The following is a 27,630-nucleotide window of genomic DNA, read 5'->3' on the forward strand; positions in this document are numbered from 1 at the left end:
GTCAACTAACATGACATATTCAATTTACTCTTAGATTAATCTTAATTTTTTTTAAAAAAAAAATAAATAATAATAATAATAATGGTAGCACGTCAACTATAATGTTAGAAGAATGTTTAAAAATAGGGGTGGGCAGATTAACCGGTTACCGATTACTGATCGATTACCGAATTTAACGGAACCGATATTAACCGCAACCGATAATTATCGGTCGGTAATTGGCTAAAAATTTTATACCGATAAGTTTATCGGTCAGTTAATAATTTGTTATCGGAAAACCGATATGACCGATAAGGGGGTATAAATGTAATTCTCAATTTTTTATTTTTCATAATATACAACCCACAAACATGCTCACTTATTAACAACCCAAAACAAGGTCTGCTCCATTCGGATTTGCAGCTTGTCTTCAAAACTGTAACGTTTTGTATAGCTGTCAAGCATTATTGAGAATGCTTGCCAGCTATCTCTTCTAACTGCCCATGGCCATACACGTTTCCCCCAATGCAAGATATTTCCACAACTCCTCTTGCACGCACACTTCACTTCCCCAATCTCTTCTGAATCCCTAGCCACACAGCTTCTACCTTTCTTTTTTCATTCCCATTTTTTTATATGTTTAATCTCAAATTAAACCCTAAAAACACCTGACAATTCGCTGCGCCTTGGCCACCATTAGAAACCAGACCATCATTTCCTACTACCCACGATTGATATCCCATCTTTCCCTTTCTGGTTTCTTGACTTTCATCTTGTTCTTCTGCCTCAGTTTCAACACTACTCACACAGTGCTAGCAGATGGTTTCCTCCTCATCTTGGACTTGTGTTTTGGCCTGCTTCGTTTCCTCCCCAACAACTTCTCAAATGCCAGAGACATGACTTTAAAACGAAATCGGTTTAATCGGTTAAACTGGTTTAACCGATTACCGATATAATCGATAATTTTCGGTATCATTCATTATCGGTCGGTAATCAGTTAGGAACCGATTAACCGATAGCTTATCGGTCGGTAATCAGTAACCCCTATAACCGGACCGATATGACCGATACCCAGCCCTACTTTAAAAATACTAAAAAGCATATATCTAAAGTTAAACCATATGAAATCCCGATTATGAAAAGGATTGAAAGGTCATGAGGCTTTTTTAGCCCTTCTCTTAGTTTTCAATTATGGTGAATGGTCATGAAGGCTGCCTTCTTTTTACATGGTTGCTACATCATGTTTCAATTTATTGAAACATTATATACAATATTTTTATATTCCAATGAATCAATTGTTGATTTTTTATTTTTATTTTTTTTATAGCAAAACATTATATAAGAATTAAGCTGTCACATCAAATATTGTAGAATAAAAATATATTTTATAACATTACTCTTCAATTTATAAGTGATAAAACTTCTTTTTCCTTTGGGATAAAAAATGAAAGAAAAATATTGTATACCACACCCACATCTCATTTTTATCTTACTATGCTGACATGACAAAACGTAATAACGTTAATCGGCCCTTGTTAAAAAATATATACATAATGACTGCTAGATTCTAGTACTCAACATAGAAAGATAAAAATAAGATATTAATGTAGTGTATAGCATTACTCAACTTTCATTGGGAGTAGGGAAGAAAGGCTGGATTTAGTAATAGGCAGACCATGCAAAATAAAATCAAAGATGGAAGTAATTACTTCAAGGGGACTTAGCTTGTGACAGAGAAGGCATGGAAGGAACAAATATAATGCTTTGCTTCATACCCAAGGACACTAAGAAAATAAATAAAAAATTCCTAACAATTTAACATTATAATAATTGTCATTTCTTCATTCTCTTTCTTGATTTGTTATTTGGAATTCAGAAAAAGCATGAAGATCAATTCAAGTTCAATTATCATGTGCTAAGAACTCAGCCAAGAATAAAGGGGGGGAAAAATGATGTAATGAAGGAAATCACTACTGAATTGTAAGAGGCCATCATGAAAACAGACCCTACTCGGAGTATTACGCATCCCAAAAGCTCATTAACAATTTTTTCTTTAAAAAAATATAAAACTAAACTAAAATAAAATAAGGAGGAAAATTACAGAATGTCTAATCAACCGACTAATTTGCTTCTGGCCTGTTCTCAATGGAGCCACCAGGAGCCGTGCTGACGAATGCAGCGGCCGGGGGAACATTAGCTTTTCCTGCAATGTTAGTGTTGATAGTTTCAGCTTGTTTTCTTTCTGGGATTACTGTAAGATTGGCTACAGAAACATTAGCATGCAATACTGGGGGCATCACAGCTGCATCAGCATAACGCTGCTTTTGCATTGTTTCCACAGGAGTAGTAACCCTTGGAGCACTGACTGCCGGAGGATCCATGCTAGTTTTCTGATGGTCCATGGAAGCTGCCTCATTTACAGCATGAAGCTGCTGCAACCTGTAGTCAGTTTCGGGCCGGCGGCAAACCTTTCTGAGCGGCACAATTTCCTGAGGGATGAAAACATGAAGCAACCAAATAAATTAACATTAGATCGTAAGCTGCACTTGAATGACATAACAATGCAATTACAAAGTCATGTTTGGAAAAAGGGGGGGTTTTGAAATGTCATATTCAGTGTCCAGCTAATATTCTGATTGAATCCATGTTCATCATCCAAATTGACAGTAATTGAGAGGTTTAGAAAGTAATTCATTCCAAGACCACATAAAACAAAACTTCATTTCTTGCATTTATGCACATCCAAACACTCCTAAGAGTCATTCAAACGAAATTCATTACCTAAAAGAGTACTCATGTTTCAGCTGGTCACTTCATAATGTAAAGAAGGATTTATAACTACTATATAGACCTTGAATTAGTTCACTGGAAACCTTTGCAAAATCATGTCATGCTCTGTTTATCTAAAAAATATATATACCATATTTAAAAAGTTAAAACATATGAAACTCCTAACCCTCACCTTTGTCTCACACCATGACGAACAAATGCATCGATAGATTTAAAGCCACTCTTGTATCAGTCTTGTCTCAAGAAATGATTTCCTTGAAAACCAAGGAATTGGGGAAAAGAACGAAAGAAATAACAATAAGAAAAGGCCATGGAGAGGCTGAAATGCCACGGTGAATTGCAATAAAAGGAATTTAAACAAGAATCAAAAGCTGCACTCCTTTTCCAGTGGCTTCTTGAAATAAAATGGATTGCCATCAGAGCATGAGATATAAACACCTATAGAACGATGTGCATTTGGGCTCAACCATTACTGTTGGACAGAAAATTCATATAAAATGAATGAGCATAAAGAAATAGATGATTTCTACCATGTATAGACAAATGGCAACATACACACGAAAAAGTACCCATCATCATACTAGTCAGGAAATTAATATCAACCTTATCAAATAGGCCACAGAGCAGAGCAAAATTATAGAGTTGAGAGAGAAAGGATACCAAACTATTGAAAAAGAAAAGAAACTGAAGCTGCAAACTAAGAGAATACAGGCAATTATATACCTCAGACTGATCATGATCATAACGCACTAAAAACCTACAACGGCAACCTCTCACATCATGCCTTCTTCTTTGTGCATCAAGGACATGGGCGTCAAAGTAAAGAGCCTGCTCTTTACCTTCCTGAAAATTTTTAAAGCATTGAACAAAGGAGTTTCCAAAATCTGATTAGGATAACTCCTATTTTTACCAGGGTAAATACATGTCTTACTGGCACTTGCATAAATTCCCACCTGAAAACAGAGTATGAGATCTCCAGGAAGAACTGCAACACATTCTGATGATTCACATGGTAGAGAGCGCGGCCTGACATGCTTGCGAACATTAACCCACTCATCCTCCTCTGGTCCAAACCCAGCAAAACGGACCAGTACTTCCTGAAATATACAGCAAGATTAAAGACATGAGAAAAGAAATAAGCAAAGGCCAAACAGCATAAAAAATAAAAATAAAAAGTAAGCCAAAAAATAGCACCAGTTTTATTTCTATTTTACACCAAACTTTTATGGACAAAATTTCAGAAGAAAAAAAGAAGAAGCAATATTTGAGGGATTGACAAGAAAGATGAGGAACAATTCCAAACAAGTATTCTGACTTGACCCATCCATCGTATCATTCTGGGTATATCTTGCGAGCCAATTTAATAGTTCAATCCAAGTCTTACAAGGTCAACCAGGATATATGCTTTGTAGATAAATCCTTCACAAGGGAAAAAAAATTACTTATTCTATGACAACTAATTAACTCAATAATTAATAAGGTGGAAAGAGATGTAAATAAGCTGTAAAGGATGCATGGATTAATATGAAACAATAATAACAATAGAAAAATAGAACTATTTCAGCCAAAAAAAAACTCTTGGTATTGATTCTAAGAAGACTTTTTCGCCACTGGCTCTGATAAGGTGAGAAAGTAGCCTTCATTCCAAAAAACCGAAGTAGTTTAACAATGTATTGAAGAGGAACTTGAAACTTACTGGATCACCAGTCTCCAACAATCTATGGGAGAAAAAGGTAGCAACATCATACCTAAGAAAATAAAATAAAAAATTTAGATTAATTACTAGTAAGTCATTTACCATAGAAAATGATCATTATCAGAAATAATACAGGAAGCATCAAGAAATACAGATTCCTATAAATGAAAGACAAGAAACACTAACCATGCTCCATCCCTTCCAGATCTAGCTTCGAACTCCAACACAGAATTTTCGGGAGCACCCTTTCCTGCACTTGGAACTGGATAAAAGAAAATGAAGGCTAAATAAATCCTATAAATACAATGACATATCAAAGCAGATGCCTAACAAAATACACCTTGGAAAATGACGTATTGAAATGTAGTAGCATCTATCTACAGCTCTGTGTTTCATAATTAATAATCAATGACTTTTCAGGGCTCATGTGGCAGTTAAGAAGGGGTCTTTTTTTCTACTTTATTTTTCACCATTTTAGGAAAACCAAAAGCAAACTAGTCAAAGAAGGAAGATGGGTTGTAATTTGCAGAGAGCATGAATGAAGTGCACAAACTACTAGACATCTATGTTAATTGACATCATGATATCGTGTGATGCAGCTATTCATCTATCATTTGATAATTTGAAAAACATTGACAAGCCAAATAATATATCCAGCCAAGAGTGTGCTTTTTGGTGTAGGTTGTGTTTCTGATCGATGGAAGCATCGTTGTAATTTGATACCATATCAAGTTTCAATTTCTGAAACTCCTGTATCATTCATTTGTTGTGCATTGAGAGACAGTTAAATTTTCAAGATAGCGTAAGGAACACAAAGGTGTGCAGGAACTGTATCAAATACTACTCACAATGGTTAATGCTCATTTCCCTGAAAAATTAAAATGGATAGATGAAATTTAATGATATCACAAAACTTGAGCGTTTCTCTGAAAATATATACAGGCAGAGAAACGTACACACAACTAAATATGGAATTTCAGTAACTCCAAAATATTATGGTTTGTGCATTGAATATATCTTTTGTGTCCAAGTTAAACCCTGCAAAGTACAAGCTTGTAAAGTTTCTGCTTAAACAGTATATTCTCAACATGCTTCCAAATATACAACAGATAACATAAAAAATAAATCAAGATACATTGACAACACGGGATTCTTCATATGGTAAAGATAAAAGGATTATTCAGCATTGAGAAAAACAGAAATGGAAGAGTAAGATTTTTTTTCTTTTTGTGTAAATATAGTGTGTACTAAATAAATAAAGAACCCGGGTTCAGGGGCATACACCAGAGTCCCAGACTCACTATAATGCAAAGAAGCCAGCCATTAACACAATCCCAATCATATCGTAGAAGAACCAAACAAACAAAAAAATCAAGCAGCCCATACAAGGAGAGCTACACGTTAGAGATAGATGCAGGAAGCAGCCAGGATCTTTGTAACCAAAGATTCTGTTGATCCCCATTCACCCTCTTCCAGGCACACAACATGCCTCCAGCAAAAGCATTGATCTTCTAAATCAGAAAAGTAGCCTCTCTGGTCTCATTCCTAAAGGTTCTGGAGTTTCTTTCTCTCCAAAGAACATAGACAGTAGCAGAAAAGGCCAGCCTATAGATAATCGTTGGGAAGACTTACCAATGGAAAGCTGAACTGTCTGGTGAACTGAATCCTGCCTGTCCCTATTGAACTGAGGCATATTATGGAAGAGTAAGAAGGGTAGTATATGGAAGAGTAACAGCTTGATTTATTTCAGTAGGGGACCTGAACCAGGTATGCGAGGACCAAGGTACAAATTTAGTCCCCTCAAAAACATCAACCAAATTTAGATCCAAATCAATGGGCTAAGATCAAACACAATCTGTAACTTTCCTTATGAAGACTGATTTGGACTACTACTTTTCCAAAGAAATTCTGGAATCAAAATCCAGGTATGATGGCCCATACTTTCAAGTTTCATGCATTTCCTTTACAAGGTAATGGTACCTTATGATATGCTTTTACAACGTCTGACTATACAGAGAGGCTTTGAGCCGACATGGCATATAGAGAGAAGTAACAAGGGAAGAAAGACAAAGAACAGGAAGGGAGATAAACATAACACACACAGTGTCATACCATAGTCTGGAGAAAGAGAGGTAATGAGGGAAGAAAGACAAAGAACAAGAGGAAGGGAGATAAACCTAAAAAATACTATAACATTTTCTAGATTTGTGGCCTGAATTGGTGGAAAGAACGTACACTGAGAGCCCTTCTTAAGAGTAGAGTTCTTTTTTATTTCCTTTAATAGTTGTTACACCTTGTAATAGATCAGAATAGGAAATAACAACAGAAAGCAATAGCTAAGCACATCATGCACATAGAAGCTGATATAAGCCAATATTGAGCTATACAGTGATTACGGACAAACCAAATTGACAACACTAGCAGATTTAGAAATGTTAAGCATTCAAAAAGATATAAAGTCACACACTAATTGATTAAACAAATCTAAGCATGGAGCAACTTCAATCTGGCTACCAGGCTCAATTCCAACAGTACTACATAAAGCAAGTAAAGCCCAAAATTCTGGAAAAGACAAAGGAGGCCTTTAAAACTAGAACATAGAGAGGGATGCATCCCACCTGAAGGAGCAGGTATCGGAGCAGCTATAGATTGTGGCACGTTTCTCACCGGAGTTGAATCATCCCGAGGCACAGGAGACACATTTAACTTCCCAGGAGCCTTACTTAGTTTTGCTCGTATAGCATACCGCCTATTTTGGAACCAATTCCAAACCTAAAATGAAGGCTCTAAATGAGAAATAGACTCTACATGATTCCGCATCAGGGGAAAAATACAATAAAATGTCATACTTGCTTCATTTGAACTGTAATCTTGCCTTTTCGATCATCCGACTCACTACAACCAAAGAAAAATGTGTTACAATTTTTTTTTTTTTTTTTTTTTTTTATGTTGGGGAACCTCTCCAAGGTAGGACCCTTTAGACCCACCCCTGCAGAGTAAACCTCAGTCCCGTGCACCGCACTCTCGGAAGTTTCCCTACACGGAACTGATTAAGTCGCTGGCTTTTCACCAGGGCGTGTGACCCCAAGGAATTGTTTGCACCCATGAGGTGTTGAACCTTGGACCTTGAAGGGAGCAATACCTCAAGACCAAGGCCTTCACCACTTGGGCCAACCCCTTGGGGTTAAAAAATGCGTTACAATTACAGTTACAATGCTTAAATTAAAAGAAATTAAGGCACACCTGAACTTCTCTGCAAGTGACACAAGAACATCACGTGACGGCATCGTATTGTTGTGTTGTTGCAGAATAGCTTCCATTTCCACAACCTTGGAAAGCAGCAAGACATTCTGTTATTGAGGGTTTTAAATTATAGCTACAATCTCCTACTAATTTTTTATCCAATTCCACCATTAAAGAGATTATTCGCATATGACATCATGCAGACAGAGGTAATTGACAAGAATATCTACCTAGCAAAAGCCTTCAATTTACAAAATGAATGCTCTACTATTAGCATTCCCCATTCTTTATCAATCATCAACTTTATTGTAGTGGTCCCCGAATTATTGTTTTTGTCAGGTGACTAGTCGATGAGCACAAAATCATCTGATTTCTAGAGAAAAGATGGTACCAGTTTAAATAAATGGCCATTCTTTTCCTTGTTAGGGTAAAAGTTTACATATAATTATTGTTTAAGAATCGAAATCAGAAGCAGCTTAGGTGTAGACTCCTGCCATTACCATGCAGCTATTCTGGGGCCATTCCACATCAATGTCAAAATTACCTTGAATCGCCCATAGATAAGAAAACCACAAGAAACTGACCTAAGAACCCACTAAAAAACGAAAAAAGAGAAAGAAAAAGCTGCAACACAGAGAACTCGGAGCATTTTTGCAAACAAGGAGAAAATTAAGAGGGCACAAAACCTTTATTTGAGGATTTATTTCTGAAAACTGTTCTGTAAAACTTTGTTCCCAAATCCCAACATGGCAGATCATCACCAAAATGTTTCCAGTTACTATCTTATGATTTTTTATCAATAAAAACAGAGAGGCATAAGATTAATATTGACTACATATCTACTTCCGAAGTTTCTGGATACATACAAAAAGGTTTCTGCTACCAAACATGCCCTAACCCACCCGACAAGCTAAAACGAATGTTGACTACATAATCATTGTCATGGAAATAACAGAAACTTTCATGACCCATGTGAAATTTAATCCAGATTATATACATACCAAACTGCACCAAAGGATAAGTTATAACAAATCACAAGAAAAGGAAGAGAATTAAAAAAATATATGTAACAAAATCATAGCACCATATATATTTATAAAGAAAAGAAACAAAACAAGGAAACAAGAATACAATTAATCAACAAATATTTCAATAAATCCAAGCACAAAGAGCGGAAAATCACGCTGATTACTGCAATAAAACTGACCTTTTTTTTTTTTTTTTTGATAAGTAATTTTGTATATAAAAAGCGCAGAGGGACGCAACCCTAGTACACAGAGAGTATACAAGAAAACACCTAATCAGAAAGAGAAAAGAGAACAACAAAATCTGAAAAGCTAATAACTAAAAGAGCTAAATAAACAGTTGTCCAAATAAGAGGGAAAAAAGAAGAAGGAGGACTTGAGCTCCTCTAAGGTCCTCTCTAGATTCTCGAAACCACTATCATTTTTTTCCCTCCATAGGCACCACATAATGCAAAAGGGCACCATCTTCCAGACGGCCACCCTCCGATAGTTACCCCCAACCACCGGCATGCGAACAAATCCTCCACACTGTTAGGCATAACCCAGGAAAAAGTCCAAAGCGAAAAGGTCAAACTGACCCTTTTAACGAAATCTACTTCAACTTCAACTCGGTACGAAGATAAATGCAACTGTTTAAAGCTCTCCTCTATAAATCAACCATAAACCAGAGAAATCGAAAAACCCCCCAGAAAACCCAGCACATAGAACCTGCAATTTAACTGACCCCCTTAATAATTTCACCGCTAAATTCGAAATTTAGCGCGCAAACACTCACAAAAGACAAATATTCAAAATCCAGAAAATCAAGCGGATAAGTCCTGCAATAAAACTGACCCATCAAACAATTTCCACTACGAACCAAAAATTTAGCTTGAATTCATCCATATACACGCACAATACATAAATACTTAAGACAAATACACGTGCATATATAGGTTCCCATACACGTACATATAAACATGAATTACAAATTAGGAAAATAAAATTCGCAGAAGAAGAAGGATACCTCGTATTGCATGAAACGGAAGGCAGGGCCTCCATTACTGGGAGGCCTACCCATACTCTCTTCTTCTCTGTCCCTCTCTCTGTGTCTCCCTCTGAAACTCTCAGAAAACGAAAAACAAAAAACAAAAAAAGAACCGTTCGATTCAGATAGAACCAGCGCTTGTGCTCGCCAAAGTACGTATGATTAGAATTTAGAAGGCTCTGAGCGCTTAAAATTTGTCGAAAATCTCCGCGAATTTCAAAAAAGAAAATACGGGCGAGTGTGAGAGAGAGAGAGTGAGAGAGAGAGAGAGATGGATTTGGGTGCGAACCTTTTGTCACCAAAAGTAAATTGAAGTCACGTGACTATTGCGTGTCCGTCCCAGATTTTGGGTTTTTTTTTTTTTTTTTTTTTTTTCCTAATAAAAAATTAATAACCAATCACTATTTTTCAAGCTAAATTTCTTATTTCTTCCTCTCTCTCTCTCCCCTCTCTAAAAAAAAATAAATGAATAATTACCTTTTGTCTTCAGGAACTACAGTGTTTTGACACTTTTTTCTTATGAACTACGAATTATGGCACCTGACCCCACCAAACTATCATCTTATGACAAAAAGCCCCCTTCTGTCAGTCAAATGGGTTAAAATTGACGGTCAACAGTCATATGCAAGTCATGTGCTATTTTTTTTTTTCCACTTTTGCCCTCATTTTAAATTATTTTCATGTGTTGGATTAGGGTTTAGGAGGGTATAAACGTCATTTTCTCGGTCTAAAGTAGAGCTAAAGTGGAAGAAAAAAATTTAAAATGACACATGATTTGTATATGACCATTGACCGTCAATTTTAACCCCTTTAACTAACGGAATGGGGCTTTTTGTCATAAGATGGTAGTTTGATGGGGTTAGGTATCATAGTTGGTAGTTCATGGGGAGAAAGTGGCAAGGCGCTGTAATTTCATGAGGACAAAAGGTAATTATCCAAAAATAAAATTAGTTCCTGTTTTACTTTTGATTTTAATTTATTAAATTTATAGGTTGTTTGACAAATATATTCTTTGATTATAAAGGGTTTATATGTTAAAGCTTTTCTTTTCTTTTTTTCAAAATAATAATATTAACAAAGGACATAAAAATCTTCTCCAAAGTTAATTTTTTGTATACATGTTGGTTGCTCTTTTACTTTAGAAAAATATTATTATTGGAAACAGTTCTTATCATTTTTTTTTTTTTTGATATGTCAGTACAAGAGGGGGGGAGGAAAATTCGAACTAGTGACCGTCACTTCATTAAGTGTGGTCCCAGCCGATTGAGCTACCTCTTGGAGACCAGTTCTTATCATTTGCATGAGTGTCAATATCAATTAAAAACGTTGATTATAAGATTGATTTACAGTCGAGGCATATGTGATTGATTCAAGTCCTATTATTTGATATAAAGTCTAAGCTTAAATTTTATATTGACAAAAAACAGATTTACAAAAGGAATAAAAAAATTATTGCTCATTTAAATACTAATCTATTTTATTTTGGGATACCAAATTAAAATAGGTTAAGAAGCAAAAATAGTGTTCATTGGAACCTGTGCTAAATATAAAGTAGAGAGGATGGGAGGGGAAAAAAATGATATATTTAAAAATTTAAAAATTAAGGGGTGGACGGTCTGGGGTGGCCGAAGTCAACCCCAGGTCCAGGCCCAACGGGGGTGGCCGGCCACCCCTTAATTTTTAATTTTAATTTTTAAATTTTTAAATTTTTTTATTTTTTTAACTTGGGATTGGAGCATTTTGAAAAAATATTAAAAAAAAAAAAAAAAAAAAACTCCCCAAGTACCTTAAATCGAAGTATATGTTCACAGGACTTCATTCATTGGCTCCCTTATCACACTTCAAATGATCAGAATAAGGTGAAAGCTTTCTGCTTTTTCAATTACTCACAAGACATTTTGTAAAGGGACAAGCTACGAGAACAGAGTTTTTGGTCTTTAAATTCCCAAGACATGCATGCAAACACAATATATACATTAGTTTCTGGTTTACTCTTCCTCCTCCAACAGAGAACCAGAAATATGAACATCTTAACAGCTTCCTACGCACCATCATCTTCGGGGTTGTTGACCCGCTCACATTCATCGATCCATTCACTATATCTGCATTCAAAAAATATGAAATGAGATAAAAGGATACCGGAAAACCAATTCTCTACTTCTGAATAAAATTCATTTAGAGTTTTTCACTTACATATCTATGGGTTCAGTTAAAGCTGCAAAAAACAAAATCAAACAAAGATTAGTTCACCACTGATATTGTTTGGCAATGAGATTACAGAAGACAAGCAAGTAGAAGACAAAAAAAAAAAAAAATGATAGAAATCATTCACTTGCCCATCTCCCGAACATTTCCGTACAATAGATGGGCAAATCCACCATTGAATTTGTAGAAATCCAATGGTAAATTTGCAAAAGGGATGGACATGAGATGGAGAAGGGAATGATGGGTAACAGCTCTCTGAATATAAACAGGTCACAAAGTGCAGTTGGATTCAATTAGACCATTAATTAAAACCAAGAGCCAATTTTGATAGAGAGGCAGAGAGTTTCAATCTAATCTCTATTAAAAGCTTCCTGTCCAAAGCCAAGAATAATGATAATAACATACCTGTTATGGTTGTGCTAAAACTCTCTTGGCAAATCCTACAACTAGCCTCACCAATCAAGTTCTTCATATCACTGAAGCCAAATAAAAATTTTCAGTTCCAATAAACAGCAATATGAAAATTATGTACATGAGCACACAAACAAAACCAATCCTGAACCTTTCCAATGGCATCTATTCTGTCTTGATAAATTCATTTATTTATAAAGAAAGAGCCAAAGAGAAATAGTCATCCTCAACAGCATAAAACAAACACTCCATACACCAAAGTTATAACTTTCTTCACGTCACTAGGAAACAAATAATGATAAAGAAAGCCCTCCCATTATGGGGAAGAATTGCATAATGAAACTTCATACCACATCTGATATCTGTTGTGGAAAACTAATACCACGACTCACATATCCAAGCATGGGAGCATTATTTTAAATAAAAATAAAAAGGAATAAAACCCTGTGTCTTAAAATTTGATTCTGGTAAACACCGACAGTCAAGTGCATATTTTTTACTTTGATACCACAATAAGAGTTATTAGGCAGCAGTAATTGTACCTGAGGTTAATAATGTACTTTCCCAATCCCTTTTTTAATTATGAAAATCATGCCATGAAAATGTGACTAATAAACTATTTTTTCCCCAAAACTACTAAGAATGGCAACATTTCATCAAGCTTCAGAGAGGTATGATAAAGAAATCTAGTTGATGCAAAAATATGGTGACCCGGTCAATAGAATTCAGAAGCCAGAATTTAAGCTGCCACTTTGCATGACTTCTTAAATTTCATGTGTTGTAAACGATCTAAGCAAATGATGCAGAACAAGAGAGACAGAACTCAATAAAATGGAAAATTTCTACAGAAGCAAGGAGAAAGATGTGAGCATGAAATAATGTAAAAAGGCTCTGGAAGTGAAGTGAAAGACATCAACCTCAGCACATTAATGTACCATAGGGAAACAAGTCTTAATGATCATAACTTACATACGACATTCAACACTTGTTCCATGGTTGCAGAAGGGGCAACTGAAGACAGTATCAAGCTTGTCCATTCGCTTCTTTGGGGGTGGCTTGGTCTTTGCCTTCCTTTTCCCCATTTGTCAACTCAAATCTGTTTGATATCAATGTTTCAATATGTTACCTCATGTTCTAAGTCATCAAGTATGCAAAGTATGGGATCATTACTGAAAGAATAGACAAAATAAAATAAACATCATGCATTATCAATAGAAAGCAAGAGCTATTCGCGCTTATAAAATGCCCCTAATCATTGCTTTAACTAGAACCTTCTCATTATGAGTTTCCCTTCCTCTAATATTTATATTCTTATTGCCTACAAAAATCACCATCATCATCACTACCAAACTAAAAATATTTCAATGACATAACGACGAAGGCCATTACATTTGCAAAGGAGATATACCCAGTATAGATATATCAACAAATAGTAACGACCAAAATGCTTATTTTTCCTTCTTTTTTTCATGTAATTTCATTTCCTCAATTTCAAAAAATTAAGGAATTGCAAATTTAATTGATCAATAAAATGAAAACCCCCAATAAATGGGCAAATTCAATCAATCAATTATGAAGATAGTCCTACAACGGCAGCATTAAGAGGTGGCCAAACTTAATTCTATCAAAAAAGGAGAACCCAAACAAAAAGGAAAATTTCATAGAAAAAAATTAAAAAATTAAAAATATTAGCAAATGAACACACTTAATCACTTATGCAATTGATAGAAGGGGACCCTAAAAAAACCAACTTCAAATACTGCGGAAATTACTATTTCCCACTTAAAACATAGGAAAGCGTAAGGCACTCCATGTACACAGAAAGTATAAGAGAAACCACATAGGTAGTAGGAGCAAAAAAACATGATAATTAACACTAAAGGAGAAATATAAACAACTGTCCAAAAATACAAGGTGTTGAAAAATAAAGATTTCAACTCCTCCAAAGTCCTTTTGCTGTCCTCAAAACACCTAGATTCATTTCCCTCCATAGACACCACAAAATGCACGAAGGTACCATCTTCCATACAGCAACACTCCGAGTCCTGCCAGCAATCTACCAACAAGCAAACAAATCGACTACTCGTCTAGGCATAACGCAAGACAACCCGAATCGGTTGAAGAAGACATTCCAAATGACGCAAGCAACCTCACAAGAAGAAGATGGTCCAAGGACTCCCTATTCCTTTTGCACATAAAACGTCAATCAACCACAATGACGTTCCGCTTCCAGAGATTGTTGTAAGGATCTTCCATAGGACCGCTGACCACACAAAAAAAGGCCATCCTCAACATAATTTCGTCCAAACACTCTTCCAAGGGAAATGGAAACCATAATGACAACCCAAGACATTGTAGTAAGATTCAACACCATAATGACAACCCTGTTTTAGGTGGGACTCACCACAACCTATCTTACCCTTCCAGTCTTATTCTTACTAAATACAATATCCAGTAGAACTAGGCAAAGGCATTTACCTCTTAGTCCTAGGCTGCTCTAGCAAAGCTTAACTTCCACTGAATGGCACCTCCAAAAAAATTCCATGTAAACCTCAACATGAGCATCCTTTGCGCGAGCAATACCAAATAAAACTGGAAAGGCATCCTTAAGGGCCATATCCTCACACCAAAGATCATGCCAGAATCTAACATTGGAGCCATCTCCCACTTCAAACCTGGTGTAACTACAGAATTTCCCCCAACCCCTCCTAATATTCTTCCATTAACCCACCCCATACGCCCCAACAGGCTCATCAGAACACTACCCTCCCCACGAACTTCCATATTTAGATTCCACCACCACTCTCCACCGAGCCTCTCTCTTAAGCCCATATCACCAAAGTCATTTACCTAAGAGAGCATGATTGAGCCTCATTGAACCTCAACAAGTTCCTAATCCCCATAACCCCCCTCAGAGATCGGTGTACACACCTTCAACCAACTCACTAGGTGATATTTGAACTATTTGCCTAGCTCAACGTATAACAAATCATGTTGGATCTTCTCAATATGATTTGCAACACTCGAAGGGAGAGGAAACAGGGACATGAAGTATGTAGGCAAGTTGGATATGGTGCTCTTGATAAGGGTAATCCTACTACCCTTATACAAATACAACCTTTTTTCCAACTAGCCAACCAACGTTCTATCTAATCGATAATACCGTTCCATATATGCTTGGCCTTATAGGATGTCCCCAAAGAAAGACCGAGATACTTCAAAGGCAGGGACATAGCCCCACAATCCAAAATCCAAGCCAACCCAGCCACATTATCAGCATTTCCCATCGAAACCAATACTGACTTGGATAAGTTCGTCTTCAAACCCGACACAACTTCAAATAATAAGAACAAGCTCCGTAAAATGCGAAGATGATTTGGATTGGCCCCAAAAAAAAGGAAAGTGTCATAAGCGAATAGAAGATGAGAGATATCAACCTATGTCCCCACATAGAAGCCAGACAACAATCCTCCATTCATAGCAGCTGAAATCATCCTACCCAATGCCTCCATCACTAGAACAAACAGCAAAAGCTACAAAGGATCCCCTTGCCTCAAGCCACAAGAGCTACTAAAGAAGCCTATGGAGGAGCCGTTCACCAACGAAAACCGCACCGAGGAATTGCAATGAGTTATCCAAGAGCACATTTCCCCCCAAACCCACATCTTCTCGACATGTACAATAGAAAATCCCAATTAACATGATCATAAGTTTTTTCTAAGTCCATTTTACAAATAATCCCCGGTTCTCTAGATCTCAATCTCCTATCAAGGAATTCATTGGCAATAAGAATAAGATCTAAAATTTTCCTACCTGACTACCTCGAATGAATGCATTTTGTGACTTAGAGGTGATCTTCTCCAAAATCGTCCTAAGCTTGTTTGCTAAAATCTTTGCAATTATCTTATAAATGCTACCTACCAAACTGATCAAGCAAAAATCCTTGGGGTCAACAGCCCCAAGAATCTTCGGAATGAGGGCAAGAAACATAGCATTAAGGCTTCTCTCAAACTTACCACTAGCATGGAACTCATGAAAGACCTTCATGATGTCCTCTTTCAGAACAACCCAACAAGCTTGGAAGAACACCATAGAGTAACCATCAGGGCCCGGTGCCTTGCCACCATTCATTGCTTTCAATAACTCCCACACCTCCCTTTCCTCAAACTCTCTCTCCAGCTAACTAGCCTCAACCTCATCAATAGAATCATTCAATCAAAGGAAAGACCGTCCACCACAGGCCTCCAACTGCACTGCTCAGTAAACAACTCCATATAAAATTGGACAATGTGCTCGCTGAACTCCGAACAGTTGGGTGAAATTGTACCATCAATCAACAAGGATTTAAAGGTGTTCCTTCTTCTATTGGAGTACTAAACTGATCCTAGGGTTAGGCTTCCATCAAATCAATCCTTGGGGTACAAAAATTATCTTATAGTTCCTTGTGGTAAACTTTTTGTATCAAATTGATCATTCCATCCGATTCCATACAAACTTCGTCTATTTTTCTGACGAAATCGTTATAAAATTACAAATTTACTCCAAAATAAAAAAAAATATAAAAAAAATATAAAAAAAAATTAGAGATTCTAACTTTATTTTGTTGACGATCATGTTTAAATTAAAAAGCTACAAATAGATAAAAGAAAATGAAATCTTGATACGGCTTCACCGAATTCTTCGATACCCAGAAAAAAAAAAATTATCACAATATTCGAAAAACTTTCCTTCACTTTTCTCCTTCGTTCCCCAGTTTTCCACGTAACCAAACATGAGATAATAAAACCCATCGTTAAAAATTCAAGGAAAAAAAGAAAAAAGAAAAAGGTTTTACCGGTGTTTAATTACCGACGACGATATTCAGAGAGAGAGAGAGACTTTCTTTGTGTGTGTTATATCCTCCAGGACCTCCACCGCCAGTATATTTGCCTGCCTTCTCAATCCAGGAGGAGCGTAGTCTGTAGACTTCAAAAAAAAAAAAAAAAAAAAATCCAGGAGTCTCAACCGTCAACGACGTCGTTGTGCTGGTCGCTTTTTTTTTTTTTTGGCGCCACTCTCTTTGGTTGGGAGAGTTGCCCTGAGCGTTGATTTTTAGTTTTGGTTTTTTTCTCAAAAGATTTCAATTTAATCTTTAGGGAAAACCTTCTATCAGGTCAATACGCAAAAGTGATGTTTTGCAGCATCCAATAAAAGGTGTACACATCAGCTAGTTACCCCTGATAGAATAGGAGTAAAATCATTAGATTTTTTATTTCACTCCCACTCTCTTCTTATCTGGTTCATCTTCACCGAAAATTTTATTTTCTCTTCTTCTCTTTCTCTCCCACTTTCTCTTTTTCTCTGCCAATGGCTCTGGCGTGACCCATGGTTGGGTCTGGTCGTAACCCAGACGTGAGTCACCTCCTCCGGCGCCGCCAATCACCTCCTCTAGCGCCGTGAGTCACCTTTTCTGGCCTTTAGGATAATAAAATTCTTAAAAGGTTAACCTTCTATCTCTAGATTTTAGATTTGAATCCAAAAATGAGTTTTGAGGCATTATAAATAGATTTTGAAGCGGGTCACAACCAAAAAAGGCATTAGAAATGGGTTTTGAGGCGGGTCACAGCCTAGCCAAACTCACGGCGTGGGTTTGGCCAACCAGGGTGTTTTTGTTCTTTGATCTGGTATGTTTGTTCTCACTTTTATTTTATTTTGCATTTTTCTTAAATTGATGATGTGTCAAATGGTGATTAGATGTTGTAAAGGGGCTGATTTACACCGGGGACCTAATAATAGGGGCTCTCTAATCTTTAATAAGTTTTTCCAATCAATCTTTTTGTTGGTTTTTCATTGATTTTTCGTCCAAAAAATTTAAATATTTTTTAATGTTTGCAAAGCAGCCAAAGCTCAATTCTACTGTCTTGTAAGTTGAAACTATGTTGTTTAATTTAATTTTCTCATGTTTCTAAGTAGAGCTGTTATTCGTTTATTTTTATTTTGAGTATGAATTGAGCTTAGATTAAATTTCCGTTTTTTTAAATTCATTTTTTTAACGAACTCGAACATGTTCATAACTTACTTAATTAACTTATTCATTCTTCTTATAAAATAATATAATCACTCTTTTTATATTTTTATTTTCAAAAACACGTGCTAATTGTTATTAATAATATATGGTTCAAGTTAATTAAACCAACCATTGTTTTTCAAAAGTACATGCTAATTATTATTAATAATATATGGTTCAAGTTAATTAAACCAACCAATCTTCTTTGTAAAATGATATATAACCTTTTATCATTGATAGAGTGTTTTATTACATAAGGCAAGATTTATAGATTTAAACAATTTAACCTCAAGTTTATATACCTACATTTTATGCTCACATAGATATAATTATGACTTTATTTAGATTAAGAAGAGGGTCCCTTCTCATCCATTTGAATACTTCAAATATTTCATTATAAAGTTTAAAACAATATTATATAAATAAAATAAAATAAAAACTATATTAGTTTATTCAGACTTATACAATCTGAGTTGTGCTTTTACAGCCGAACCAAGTTGAGCTTATACAAATTTGGCTCAATTGGCCCAATAAGCAAGTCTAAGGGTACATTTGGAATTGCGATTTCATAGGAAAAATCTTCGTTTTTAAAAGATATCACAAAATATAAGGCGTTTGACATTGCGATTTAAAAAGCACTTACTTTAAAATTAAAATTATAAAAATAAAAAATAAAATAAAAAATTACAATTTCAATAAGCAGGCTATGAGGTGTTTACTTAAAAAAATGCAATTTTAAACCAGAATCATAAATTCGCATAACAAATATTTAATAAAAAAATATTTTTAACATGTTTTACCAAACGCTTTTAAGATTTTAAAAAGTAGCGATTTCAAAAACGCTATTTTTAAAATTGTACTTATTGAAACTGCAATCTCAAACGAATCAGTTTATATTCAAACTTGGTTAGTTTAATAGAAAAAGGTGAAGTGGAGTTTATACACCAATTTCTAAGCAAACATAAAAGCAGTATAATAGAAAAGGTGAAATAGAGTTTATAGACCAATTTCTAAGCAAACATAAGTGTATCAAGATTTTTTTTTTTTTTTTTTGATAGCGAGGAACTCGTAAAACAGAACCACTTCGTGCACCCACCCGTAAACCTTAGATAAACCTCAAACCCATGTAAACACCTACTCCATACGGATCAGGTAATACTCTAGCTTCACCGGAGGGCTACCCTAGAAAATTGTTTGCATCTAAAGAGGTTCAAACCTTAGACCTCATAGACTAACACAAAATTCATACCACTTGGACCAACCCTTTGGGTTCATGTCACGTGTATACATACAAACATAATATCTGTGTGCACGAGAAAGACAGGCTAAAAAAGCTAAAATCAATTTAATGAACAAAAATAATGAATTTATCGTTTTGAAAAGTCATTAGCTGAGAATGCACCAGTGTATCAATACATGAAAGAACAAGAATATGATAGAATAGAGCATACGGAGGAGCATCATGAGAAAGTCTGTACAGTTTTTTTTTTTTTTTTGTCTAGACACAGGACTCATGTTCCAGAGGCCAACAAATAAATGAGTCCAAACTGTTAGTCATATACGCTAAGTACATATACAAAATATCAACTTGTTATGATAATTAGCTCTTTGGAAAGACAAATGGAAGAGTTTTTCATTTGAATTTCCAACTGTCAACCCATTCATTCCTATACATCCTTCCCTCCTGTGGTCAGTGCTTCGGATTTGCAGATGGGGCAGACATTCTTCAGGACCAGCCACTTCTTTAAGCAATCCGCATGATAATCATGTCCACAATCAAGAATTCCAATCTTCTCTTGGTTCTTATATTCATCCTGAAAAATTTACCCCCCCCAAAAAATAAAAACAGACGTTAAAGAGAAAAATGGATTCTGAATGATCAAAGTAGAAAAACCAATCCACTATTCAGAAGTATTTTTGAATTGAATGTGATAAAGCTGGGGTACATTATGAATCACTTCCAGTTATTCAAAAATGGGGTTCCAATCACTAAATAGTTATTTCTTTTGAAGTACCTGGCATATAATGCAAGAATCAGCTTCCTGATCCACAGAAGCTGCTTCCTCAAGATTGATAACAGTGGCAGATGATAAATAGGATTTTGTCTTTAATTGGCTCGTGACAGTTTCCTCCGACAACCCGGTGCTTACACTACCAATCTGTTCCCCCAATGCAAGAAGCTCCTGAGAAAATTAAAAATTTGAAGTCAAAAGGTTTTATAGAGGTCTACAAAATTTGTACAAAATAAAATCAGAGAGGTTATCTTTTTTTTTGTTTTTTTTTTTTTGTTCCCCTTAATTTTAATCTATCAAGCACTATGCAACTCCTGCTATGTCATTAAATGTCCTCAGCTTATTACCTCATAAGACATATCCTCAATATCCAATCGCATGTCTCTGTGATGGTCCATCAAATTCCCCACTTGATAAAATTCTGGCATATCTAGTATTGCAGTTTCCTACACATATTAACCCAAAGAGTTCAGCCAATTTGCAATAACAAATAACATGAATAGTAACTAATATGTGCCATATACCTCATTCCAATAAAATACCATCACTTATTTAAAGAAAAAGAACGACAGAAAATGACATAATAGAAGAGAAAATACATCAGCCTGCAGAACTCTCAAGTGTGGCAGGTTGCGATGTCTAAGAGTTGCTTCAGGCATGAACCCCCCCCTGTGATGACGGTATATCCGAAGCCCAGTTGGAGGAACAGATCCGGGATGCCTATGACCCATCTCCAAACTGTTCTGAACAGGATTCAGACTGCTGCGTGAAGGATTTGTAGAAACTCTATATGAAGCTGCAGCTACTTGGGGTTGAAAGTTAATATTCTGGCCTCTCACTCCATGCGTTAGCGGGCCTGGATGATGAAGATTGTGGTGCTGGTGGTTGATGGGAGGAGGATGCTGGAAATTAGGGGGACTTCTGTTACTAGCTGTCTCATGATATCTCTGCACACCCATGCTCCGACTCTCCATAGAACCTCCATTGGCATTGCTCCCTTTAAGGAATGTAAGAGACTCATTAGTACAAAATGTCAAGGTAATTTAGGCTACATTTGTCACAACAGAGATCATCTTCTCAGAAAACAGACTATAAGAGTGGCTTTGAATAGAAATAGCGATGGTTATAAGAATAAGCTTCAATTAATATGAAAGAGGTGCAACTGTTTTCACATTCTAAAAACAGATAAAAGATACAGAACAAAACAAAATCCACAAACTTTTTGCTAATTCCATCATGTAAACCTAAAGATAATTTGCAGTAGACCATAGAGAAATATCACTTTTCTGGCATAAAATTAGTAGATTGGTACAAATGGAGTTCTACTAAGGAGAAATGGATTAAGGAAAGAGTAATTCACCATGCACATAAGGCATTGCAGGAGCCTGGTTCCAGGATGATGTACCTCCATCAACAGAATTACTGCCCAACTGTTGGTCCAACCAGAGAGTACCAGCTGGCTGAAAAGGCTGACCCATATAATTTGCTTGAATCAAATGATTATGGTCATGCACCATAAGAGAATCCATCACAGTAGCACCAGCTCTGTTCCTCAAACTATTTTGGGGTCCTACTTCCATGCTTGATGGAGTACCAACCCCTCTGTACTGAGACAGATCAAAAGAAGCAGCATCCATTACTGCAACCCCATCAGGATGCCTTGTATTCAAGGGTGCAACCGAAGAACTAGAGCTTGATGACGCGTCATTATGTTGAAAACAACCAGCAATTCCTTCAGCATGTTTTCTCTTGCATGGACCCCTGACATCATCCATAAAGTGGCTGTTCCTTCCATGCACATCTGTAGAAACTCCAATGACTCCATAATGGCTGGAAGATGTCAACTGACCAGAGGCCCCATGACTTCGGGGAGCAGGTAATGCCCCACTACCAGATGAAGGTGTCATGTAAGAATAATAAAAGTTCGATGAAGGTGCAACACCTAAATCAATATTATGATGATGTTGAATGCCATTGTAGTGTGTCATCCCATAGATCATGCCATTGTCACAGGGCTCTACTGCATACTGGACGTCAAGATTAGCTGTGTTCCCAGAAGCTGACACCATAGTACGGATATTTGGTTGTGCAAAGTTTGCATTGGAGCCCACAAGGATGCAAGGCTCGGGACGGAGATAATTCTGTCCATGTTGATCCGATTCAAAACCAATCATTGGATTAGTGAATAGCATATTTCTTTGCCCCATACTGATGCCTGCTTTCAAGACACAATACTGAGAAAAATCAATCAGGTTGGGAATACTGAACCATAATAACAACAATAACAATGACTATAATTATTGCTAACTACATACCAATTCACCATTAGAACAAAAAAGTGCATATGCAGTTATTTAACTTGTCAAGATTGACTCTACAACTATATGACCAGACAAAAGGAATCTAAAAAAGACATAAAATAAAATAAACCTTCAGCTCGTGTTACATTTAAAGCTAGAAGAAAATGTAACATGACAATCTAAATTTCCTCACACATTTAGAAAACAGTCTTCAACAATAGCTTCCTGTGGAGCATCCCAACTTCTACACCAAAGAAATAGTACAAGGAAGTAATATACGAGGCTACTACTATGTACTATTCCTATTTTAGCTCCATATTGTTTCAGGATTTTATTTGACGGTCACAGAAAAAAGTAAAAATATTCACACAAGGTTTGCAAAGTTCCTAAAGGAACATCCTAAAATTGGAATGAAAAGATTCTAGTTAGAGAACCCAAGAAAGGAGGAAAAAAAAGAAAAGGCGGCATTGACATACACACACACAAAGTTCTACAGCCCATGAGTCTACAATGGTATAATAATCCCACTGCAACATCTAACTCCAATTTAAACAAGACATTACTTCCATATGAATAAGGCCAGAGACCTCCTGATCAATATGAGACGCATCTATAGAGACCCTGCTCTCTTTATATCCCAATTACAGCAGCTCCTATTTTGCTTTAGTACATGAGTTTTGAGTGGAAATAGCCCGTAGTTCAATGGACAAAAAACAAAACAATGCTGCTACTCCAGATTATTTCAAGCCTAATATGGTGAGATGTGATAGATTGCAATGGGTAGAGGACTTCAATGGCAGATATTCTGTGGAGAGTTTAGGAAAGCATTCATTCTCAAATCCTTATTGTAAACTGGTATAAAACTGTATGGTTCTTTGGTAAGCTATTAATACTGAAAACAAGCCGCATTCATATGGCATCATTCCAAAAAGTTGTGGTCTTTTATGGGCAAGATACTGGAAATCTCAATCACATCTTCTCCTGTCCTTTTCTACAAGAGAATATGGCATTTCTCCAGAGATGAGTGTAATCTTCAATGGGCTTTACAGAAGTTGGGAGTACGCTATTTGTTGGATGATCCATCTCTTCAGAGATAAGTCCCTTTTAAGCATGAAAACCATGTTTGCAACTATCTATATAATTTGGACAAAAAAAACTCGGGAACCTTTCACAATAGAATTAGAAATACTTGTACTGTGTCTCACGAGATTATGTCTTGTGTTTGGGGTCTCAAGCTTACACAAGAAAATAGATAGCTTCAAAGATCATGATGTATTTCATTTAAGGTTTTTCAATCTTAGTCTATATTATGGTCTATGAGCTGGTGAAGGTACTCTTTGCAATGTTTTAGTCTCTTTCCCAACAGGGAGCTTTGCATGATGTTTAGTTTGTGGTAGCGATGTTCTTATATAGCTTTAATTTTTTCCTTTAATATAATCACTTATTTATCAAAAAAAAAAAAAAAAAAAGACCTATCTACCTCTCAAAACTCAAAAGAACAAGAAGTAAATGATTCAGTTCATCAAGTAACATATGAAACCCTTATGCTGTCACCAACCACCAAAGCAACTCTTAAACAGATCCTAAATATCCTTTACTTTATCCTCAACCCAATAAGCATTAAACAAGGACTAAATGACCACACACTTTCTTCCTATGATCATGTTACACAAAGCAAAGGGTTTTGCAATTTTTCAGGTTACAACAACTCAAAAACTTGTATTTGTATTCAACCACCGTCAACCTGATTGTTTTACCCACAACAGATTTTCGCCTAAAAGGGAAAAACAAGAGTAACTCGCTTTGTTGCTAGAAATATAAGCTCGAAAAAATAAATTTTTATGCGATTTTTATCAATTTTTTGGATACCCAGAAGAAAATTTACCTACATTCAAAAATTTCCTTCACTTCTCTTCTTCTTTCCCTAGTTTCCAGGTTACGTAACCTGAGGATAATGAAAGCCATAGCTTAATTTTTTTTGTTTTTGAAAAAAAAAAAAAAAAAAATTACGTTATTTCGCTAACGACCATGTTGAAATTTAAAAAATTACGAAAACATAACAGAATATGACATATTGATACGATTTTTACCGAATTCCTGGATACTCAGAAGAAAACTAATCACAATATCCAAACAAAATTCTTTCACTTCTTCTTTCCCCAGTTTTCCAGGTAACAAAACACGAGGACAATGAAACCCGTTATTTAAAAAAAAAAAAAAATTATAACCTATTTTACCGTTAATTTTTTAGTAATTTTGAAATTTTAAAAAAAAAAATACAAAACATAAGAGAATGCAATCTTGATAAGATTTTTACCAAATTCTTGGATACCCAGAATAGAATAATCAAAATTTTCAAATAAATTTCATTTACTTTCTTATTCTTTCCCCAGTTTTCCAGCTAACCAAACATGAGGATAACGAAACCCATTATTTAAAATTGAAAAAAAATATATATACAGATTAAAAATTTGTAACGTTATTTTGTCAACGATCATGTTGAAATTACAAAAAACACAAAAGAAAATAACATATTGATACAATTTTCATCGAATACTTGGATACCCAGAAGAATATTTATCACAATATCCCCAAAACAAATTTCCTTCGCTTCTATTCTTCTTTCCCCACTTTCCCAGGAAACCAAACATGGGGACAATGAAACCCATCAAATAAAATTCAAAGAAAAAAAGAAAACAAAAAGATTTTACCGTTATTTATTTTACCATCGATCAAATTGAAATTTAAAGACAGATTACCGCATCTCAGGATAGAAAACTCACATGCAATCGCGCAGAGAGGGCGATCGGCGATCTCGAAGAGAGAAAGATTCTTCAGAGAGAGAGAAGGGAAGAAAGAGGAACGCTTTCCGAGAGAGAGAAACGGTTGATCTCAGAGAGAGAGAGAGAGAGAGAGAGAGAGGGGGAGAGGTAATCTTCACGGACAGAAGCGGTTTGTGTTTTATAGTGCTTCTACCAGGCGGAGACATTGGGTTGGGTTCGGTCATTATAACACCCTCTTTTTTATTTCTTTTTTTTTTTATTTCCTTATCTTTTCTTAATTTCCTAGTCCAGTTGGGAAAAGGGAAGGCTGCATTACACCCCACTATACACGATAGAAGATGGGTTGACGTGGCAGTTTTAACAATTTTTAGTTTGGTTATTGTTTAAAAGAAAATATAAAATTAAAGGTTGGTTGAGATTATCACGTAATATTATAAGATAGTTATAGATAAAGCTAATATAGTAATTTTTTTGTTTTTGGTAATCATTAGATCAGTCCTTGTTACATATATTAGGTACTAAACCTTGTCACCTCAGTTTTATGAGATATTTGTGTGATGTTTATATGGTATGTAACATTACTCGTATATTTTATTATGAACGTAACACCTTGGTCCCATATTAGGAAGATGATGAGTAACCCACTTAGTGAGTGATTTATCATTGCTTTAGTTATTAGGTGAAACTGAGTTTTATAAGGAATTTTAGAGAAGCTCTAAATTGACTAGTCATTTTAGGGTGATAGCACAGATATGATTAGCATTTTTTCCTGGGCCATTATAAATGATATCAGAGCTACAATAGGTCATGTGGTACTACTATACTAGAGCACTGCATGACATAGCCCTAACGAGGACGTCAGGAGTTTAAGATGATAGAGTTTATAACACTCTTGTTCCATATTGGGAAGATGTCATAGACTAGATAACTTATAAAGATAGTCATAGATGTTAAATCTCACATTGTCTAATTATTATGTGAAAATTGTATTTTATAAGAAATTTTAAGAAAGCTCCAAATTGACTAGTCATTTTAAGATAAAAAAAAAAAAAAAAAAAAAATACCGAGGGTGCTAAGTATCTCAGTCAGTTTGTTTGTAGGGTTTGAGTATTACTTTTTAAACTTGAAGTAAAAATGCCACAATAATCATACTTTGAAGGATAAAGTGTATTTTTTTCCCTTTTTTTTAATTAAAAAAAATTTGTAGCTAAATTACAGTTTAGATTTCGGTATCTCCTTCGGATTAAATTAGACATGATGAATACTATAACATGTACAAAGCATATGCCATCGAAAATTATGGAATGACCAATAATTCCCAAAAAAAAAAAGTGTTCGTCTTTAGGATTTGATGACTTGTGACAATCGGATAATTTGGTCATTTCCTATGACGAGGGAGTAATTCAGGCATTGACGAAAGGGTTATTTTTTTAGAAATAAATTTATCACATTAATATGACTCTTTTTTTTTTCTTTTTTCTTTTTTTCTAATTACATTAATATGACTTAGGTTGTGAAATAACCTCACCCTTTTTAAGTATTTATTTCAATTTTACATTGTGATGGTCCAAGAGGTTTCTAATTGCCTAAATCTTCAGCTTGGACTTTTGTTGTGTGATCACACATCATACTCCTAGCCAGCTTGGACGATATTTACTTATGTTTCAGTAAAAATGAAAATAAAAAAATATCAAAAATAATATTTGAGTAGCTTCGCTTTATTAGAATTTTACCTGTTTTGAGACAATAAAAGTACAAAAGAAAAGATTATCACAAACCCGTATTAGAATTTTATTTATTTAATTATGATTTTATTTGTAGAATATTTTATTTTATTAAGACTTTATTTCCTTTCCTTATTAGGATTAGATTAGATTTAATTATGTTTCTTTCCTTGTTGGGATTATGTTTATTATTTCTACTAGGATTAGGTTTACTCTTTCTATGAGTATTTCTCTTCCGTAATTAGGCTAGCTTATAATGTAAAACTCATTCATTTAATCATTATCAAATGAGAGAATTTTTTCTCAAATACTTTGCGGAGTTTTATCTTTCTTTTAGCATGCAGGCTTGTTTTATCTTTTGGGTAGAAGATGAATACGCTTCTCCTTGT

General features: G+C 35.3%; 3 protein-coding genes across 6 annotated transcripts; all 3 read right to left on the reverse strand.

The window, feature by feature from the left end:
* Window positions 1-1,913: 1,913 nt before the first annotated feature.
* Window positions 1,914-10,022, reverse strand: LOC132175698 (protein SAWADEE HOMEODOMAIN HOMOLOG 2). Its single transcript, XM_059587720.2, has 9 exons — window positions 9,740-10,022; window positions 7,709-7,794; window positions 7,315-7,360; window positions 7,084-7,237; window positions 4,652-4,727; window positions 4,466-4,517; window positions 3,723-3,866; window positions 3,493-3,612; window positions 1,914-2,468 (listed from the first exon to the last, which is right to left on the reverse strand). The coding sequence occupies exons 1-9, from the start codon at window positions 9,791-9,793 to the stop codon at window positions 2,100-2,102; spliced, it is 1,101 nt and encodes a 366-aa protein (XP_059443703.2). The 5' UTR covers window positions 9,794-10,022; the 3' UTR covers window positions 1,914-2,099.
* Window positions 10,023-11,543: 1,521 nt separating this feature from the next.
* On the reverse strand, window positions 11,544-17,351 carry LOC132175850 (transcription elongation factor 1 homolog). Its single transcript, XM_059587920.2, has 5 exons — window positions 17,211-17,351; window positions 13,346-13,472; window positions 12,371-12,441; window positions 11,954-11,975; window positions 11,544-11,862 (listed from the first exon to the last, which is right to left on the reverse strand). Exons 2-5 carry the CDS (start codon window positions 13,456-13,458, stop codon window positions 11,802-11,804), a joined length of 267 nt encoding a protein of 88 aa, XP_059443903.1. The 5' UTR covers window positions 13,459-13,472; window positions 17,211-17,351; the 3' UTR covers window positions 11,544-11,801.
* Window positions 17,352-19,829: 2,478 nt separating this feature from the next.
* LOC132175875 (RING/U-box superfamily protein) lies at window positions 19,830-25,683 on the reverse strand. 4 transcript variants are annotated; one of them, XM_059587952.2, is made up of 7 exons: window positions 25,518-25,683; window positions 24,624-24,679; window positions 21,795-22,649; window positions 21,034-21,431; window positions 20,782-20,880; window positions 20,438-20,605; window positions 19,830-20,236 (listed from the first exon to the last, which is right to left on the reverse strand). In XM_059587952.2, coding segments are annotated over exons 1-7 (1,725 nt in total). In that variant the 5' UTR covers window positions 25,520-25,683; the 3' UTR covers window positions 19,830-20,089. The 4 variants fall into 4 exon arrangements, with proteins under 4 accessions (XP_059443935.2, XP_059443936.2, XP_059443937.2 ...); XM_059587953.2 differs by lacking the exon at window positions 24,624-24,679 and having other exon boundaries at window positions 21,795-22,668; window positions 25,518-25,608; XM_059587954.2 differs by lacking the exon at window positions 24,624-24,679 and having other exon boundaries at window positions 25,518-25,602.
* Window positions 25,684-27,630: the final 1,947 nt, after the last annotated feature.

The sequence above is a fragment of the Corylus avellana genome, chromosome 3 (assembly GCF_965113065.1).
Source record: "Corylus avellana chromosome 3, dhCorAvel1.hap1.2, whole genome shotgun sequence".
Classification (NCBI taxonomy): domain Eukaryota; kingdom Viridiplantae; phylum Streptophyta; class Magnoliopsida; order Fagales; family Betulaceae; genus Corylus; species Corylus avellana.

What these genes read in the sequence shown, in the direction of transcription:
- LOC132175698 (XM_059587720.2), bottom strand. Translation starts at nt 9,793, where the DNA reads ATGGGTAGGCCTCCCAGTAATGGAGGCCCTGCCTTCCGTTTCATGCAA. An exon ending in TCACTTGCAGAGAAGTTCAG is followed by an intron (nt 7,361 to 7,708) that starts GTGTGCCTTAAT and finishes CTTTGGTTGTAG; the next exon opens with TGAGTCGGATGATCGAAAAG. An exon ending in ATGATCATGATCAGTCTGAG is followed by an intron (nt 2,469 to 3,492) that starts GTATATAATTGC and finishes TTCATCCCTCAG; the next exon opens with GAAATTGTGCCGCTCAGAAA.
- LOC132175850 (XM_059587920.2), bottom strand. Translation starts at nt 13,458, where the DNA reads ATGGGGAAAAGGAAGGCAAAGACCAAGCCACCCCCAAAGAAGCGAATG. An exon ending in ACAAGTGTTGAATGTCGTAT is followed by an intron (nt 12,442 to 13,345) that starts GTAAGTTATGAT and finishes ATTTGGCTTCAG; the next exon opens with TGATATGAAGAACTTGATTG. An exon ending in TTAACTGAACCCATAGATAT is followed by an intron (nt 11,863 to 11,953) that starts GTAAGTGAAAAA and finishes TTTTGAATGCAG; the next exon opens with ATATAGTGAATGGATCGATG.
- LOC132175875 (XM_059587952.2), bottom strand. An exon ending in TGCAATGCCTTATGTGCATG is followed by an intron (nt 21,432 to 21,794) that starts GTGAATTACTCT and finishes CATTCCTTAAAG; the next exon opens with GGAGCAATGCCAATGGAGGT. An exon ending in TGAGAGTTCTGCAGGCTGAT is followed by an intron (nt 20,881 to 21,033) that starts GTATTTTCTCTT and finishes TAATATGTGTAG; the next exon opens with GAAACTGCAATACTAGATAT.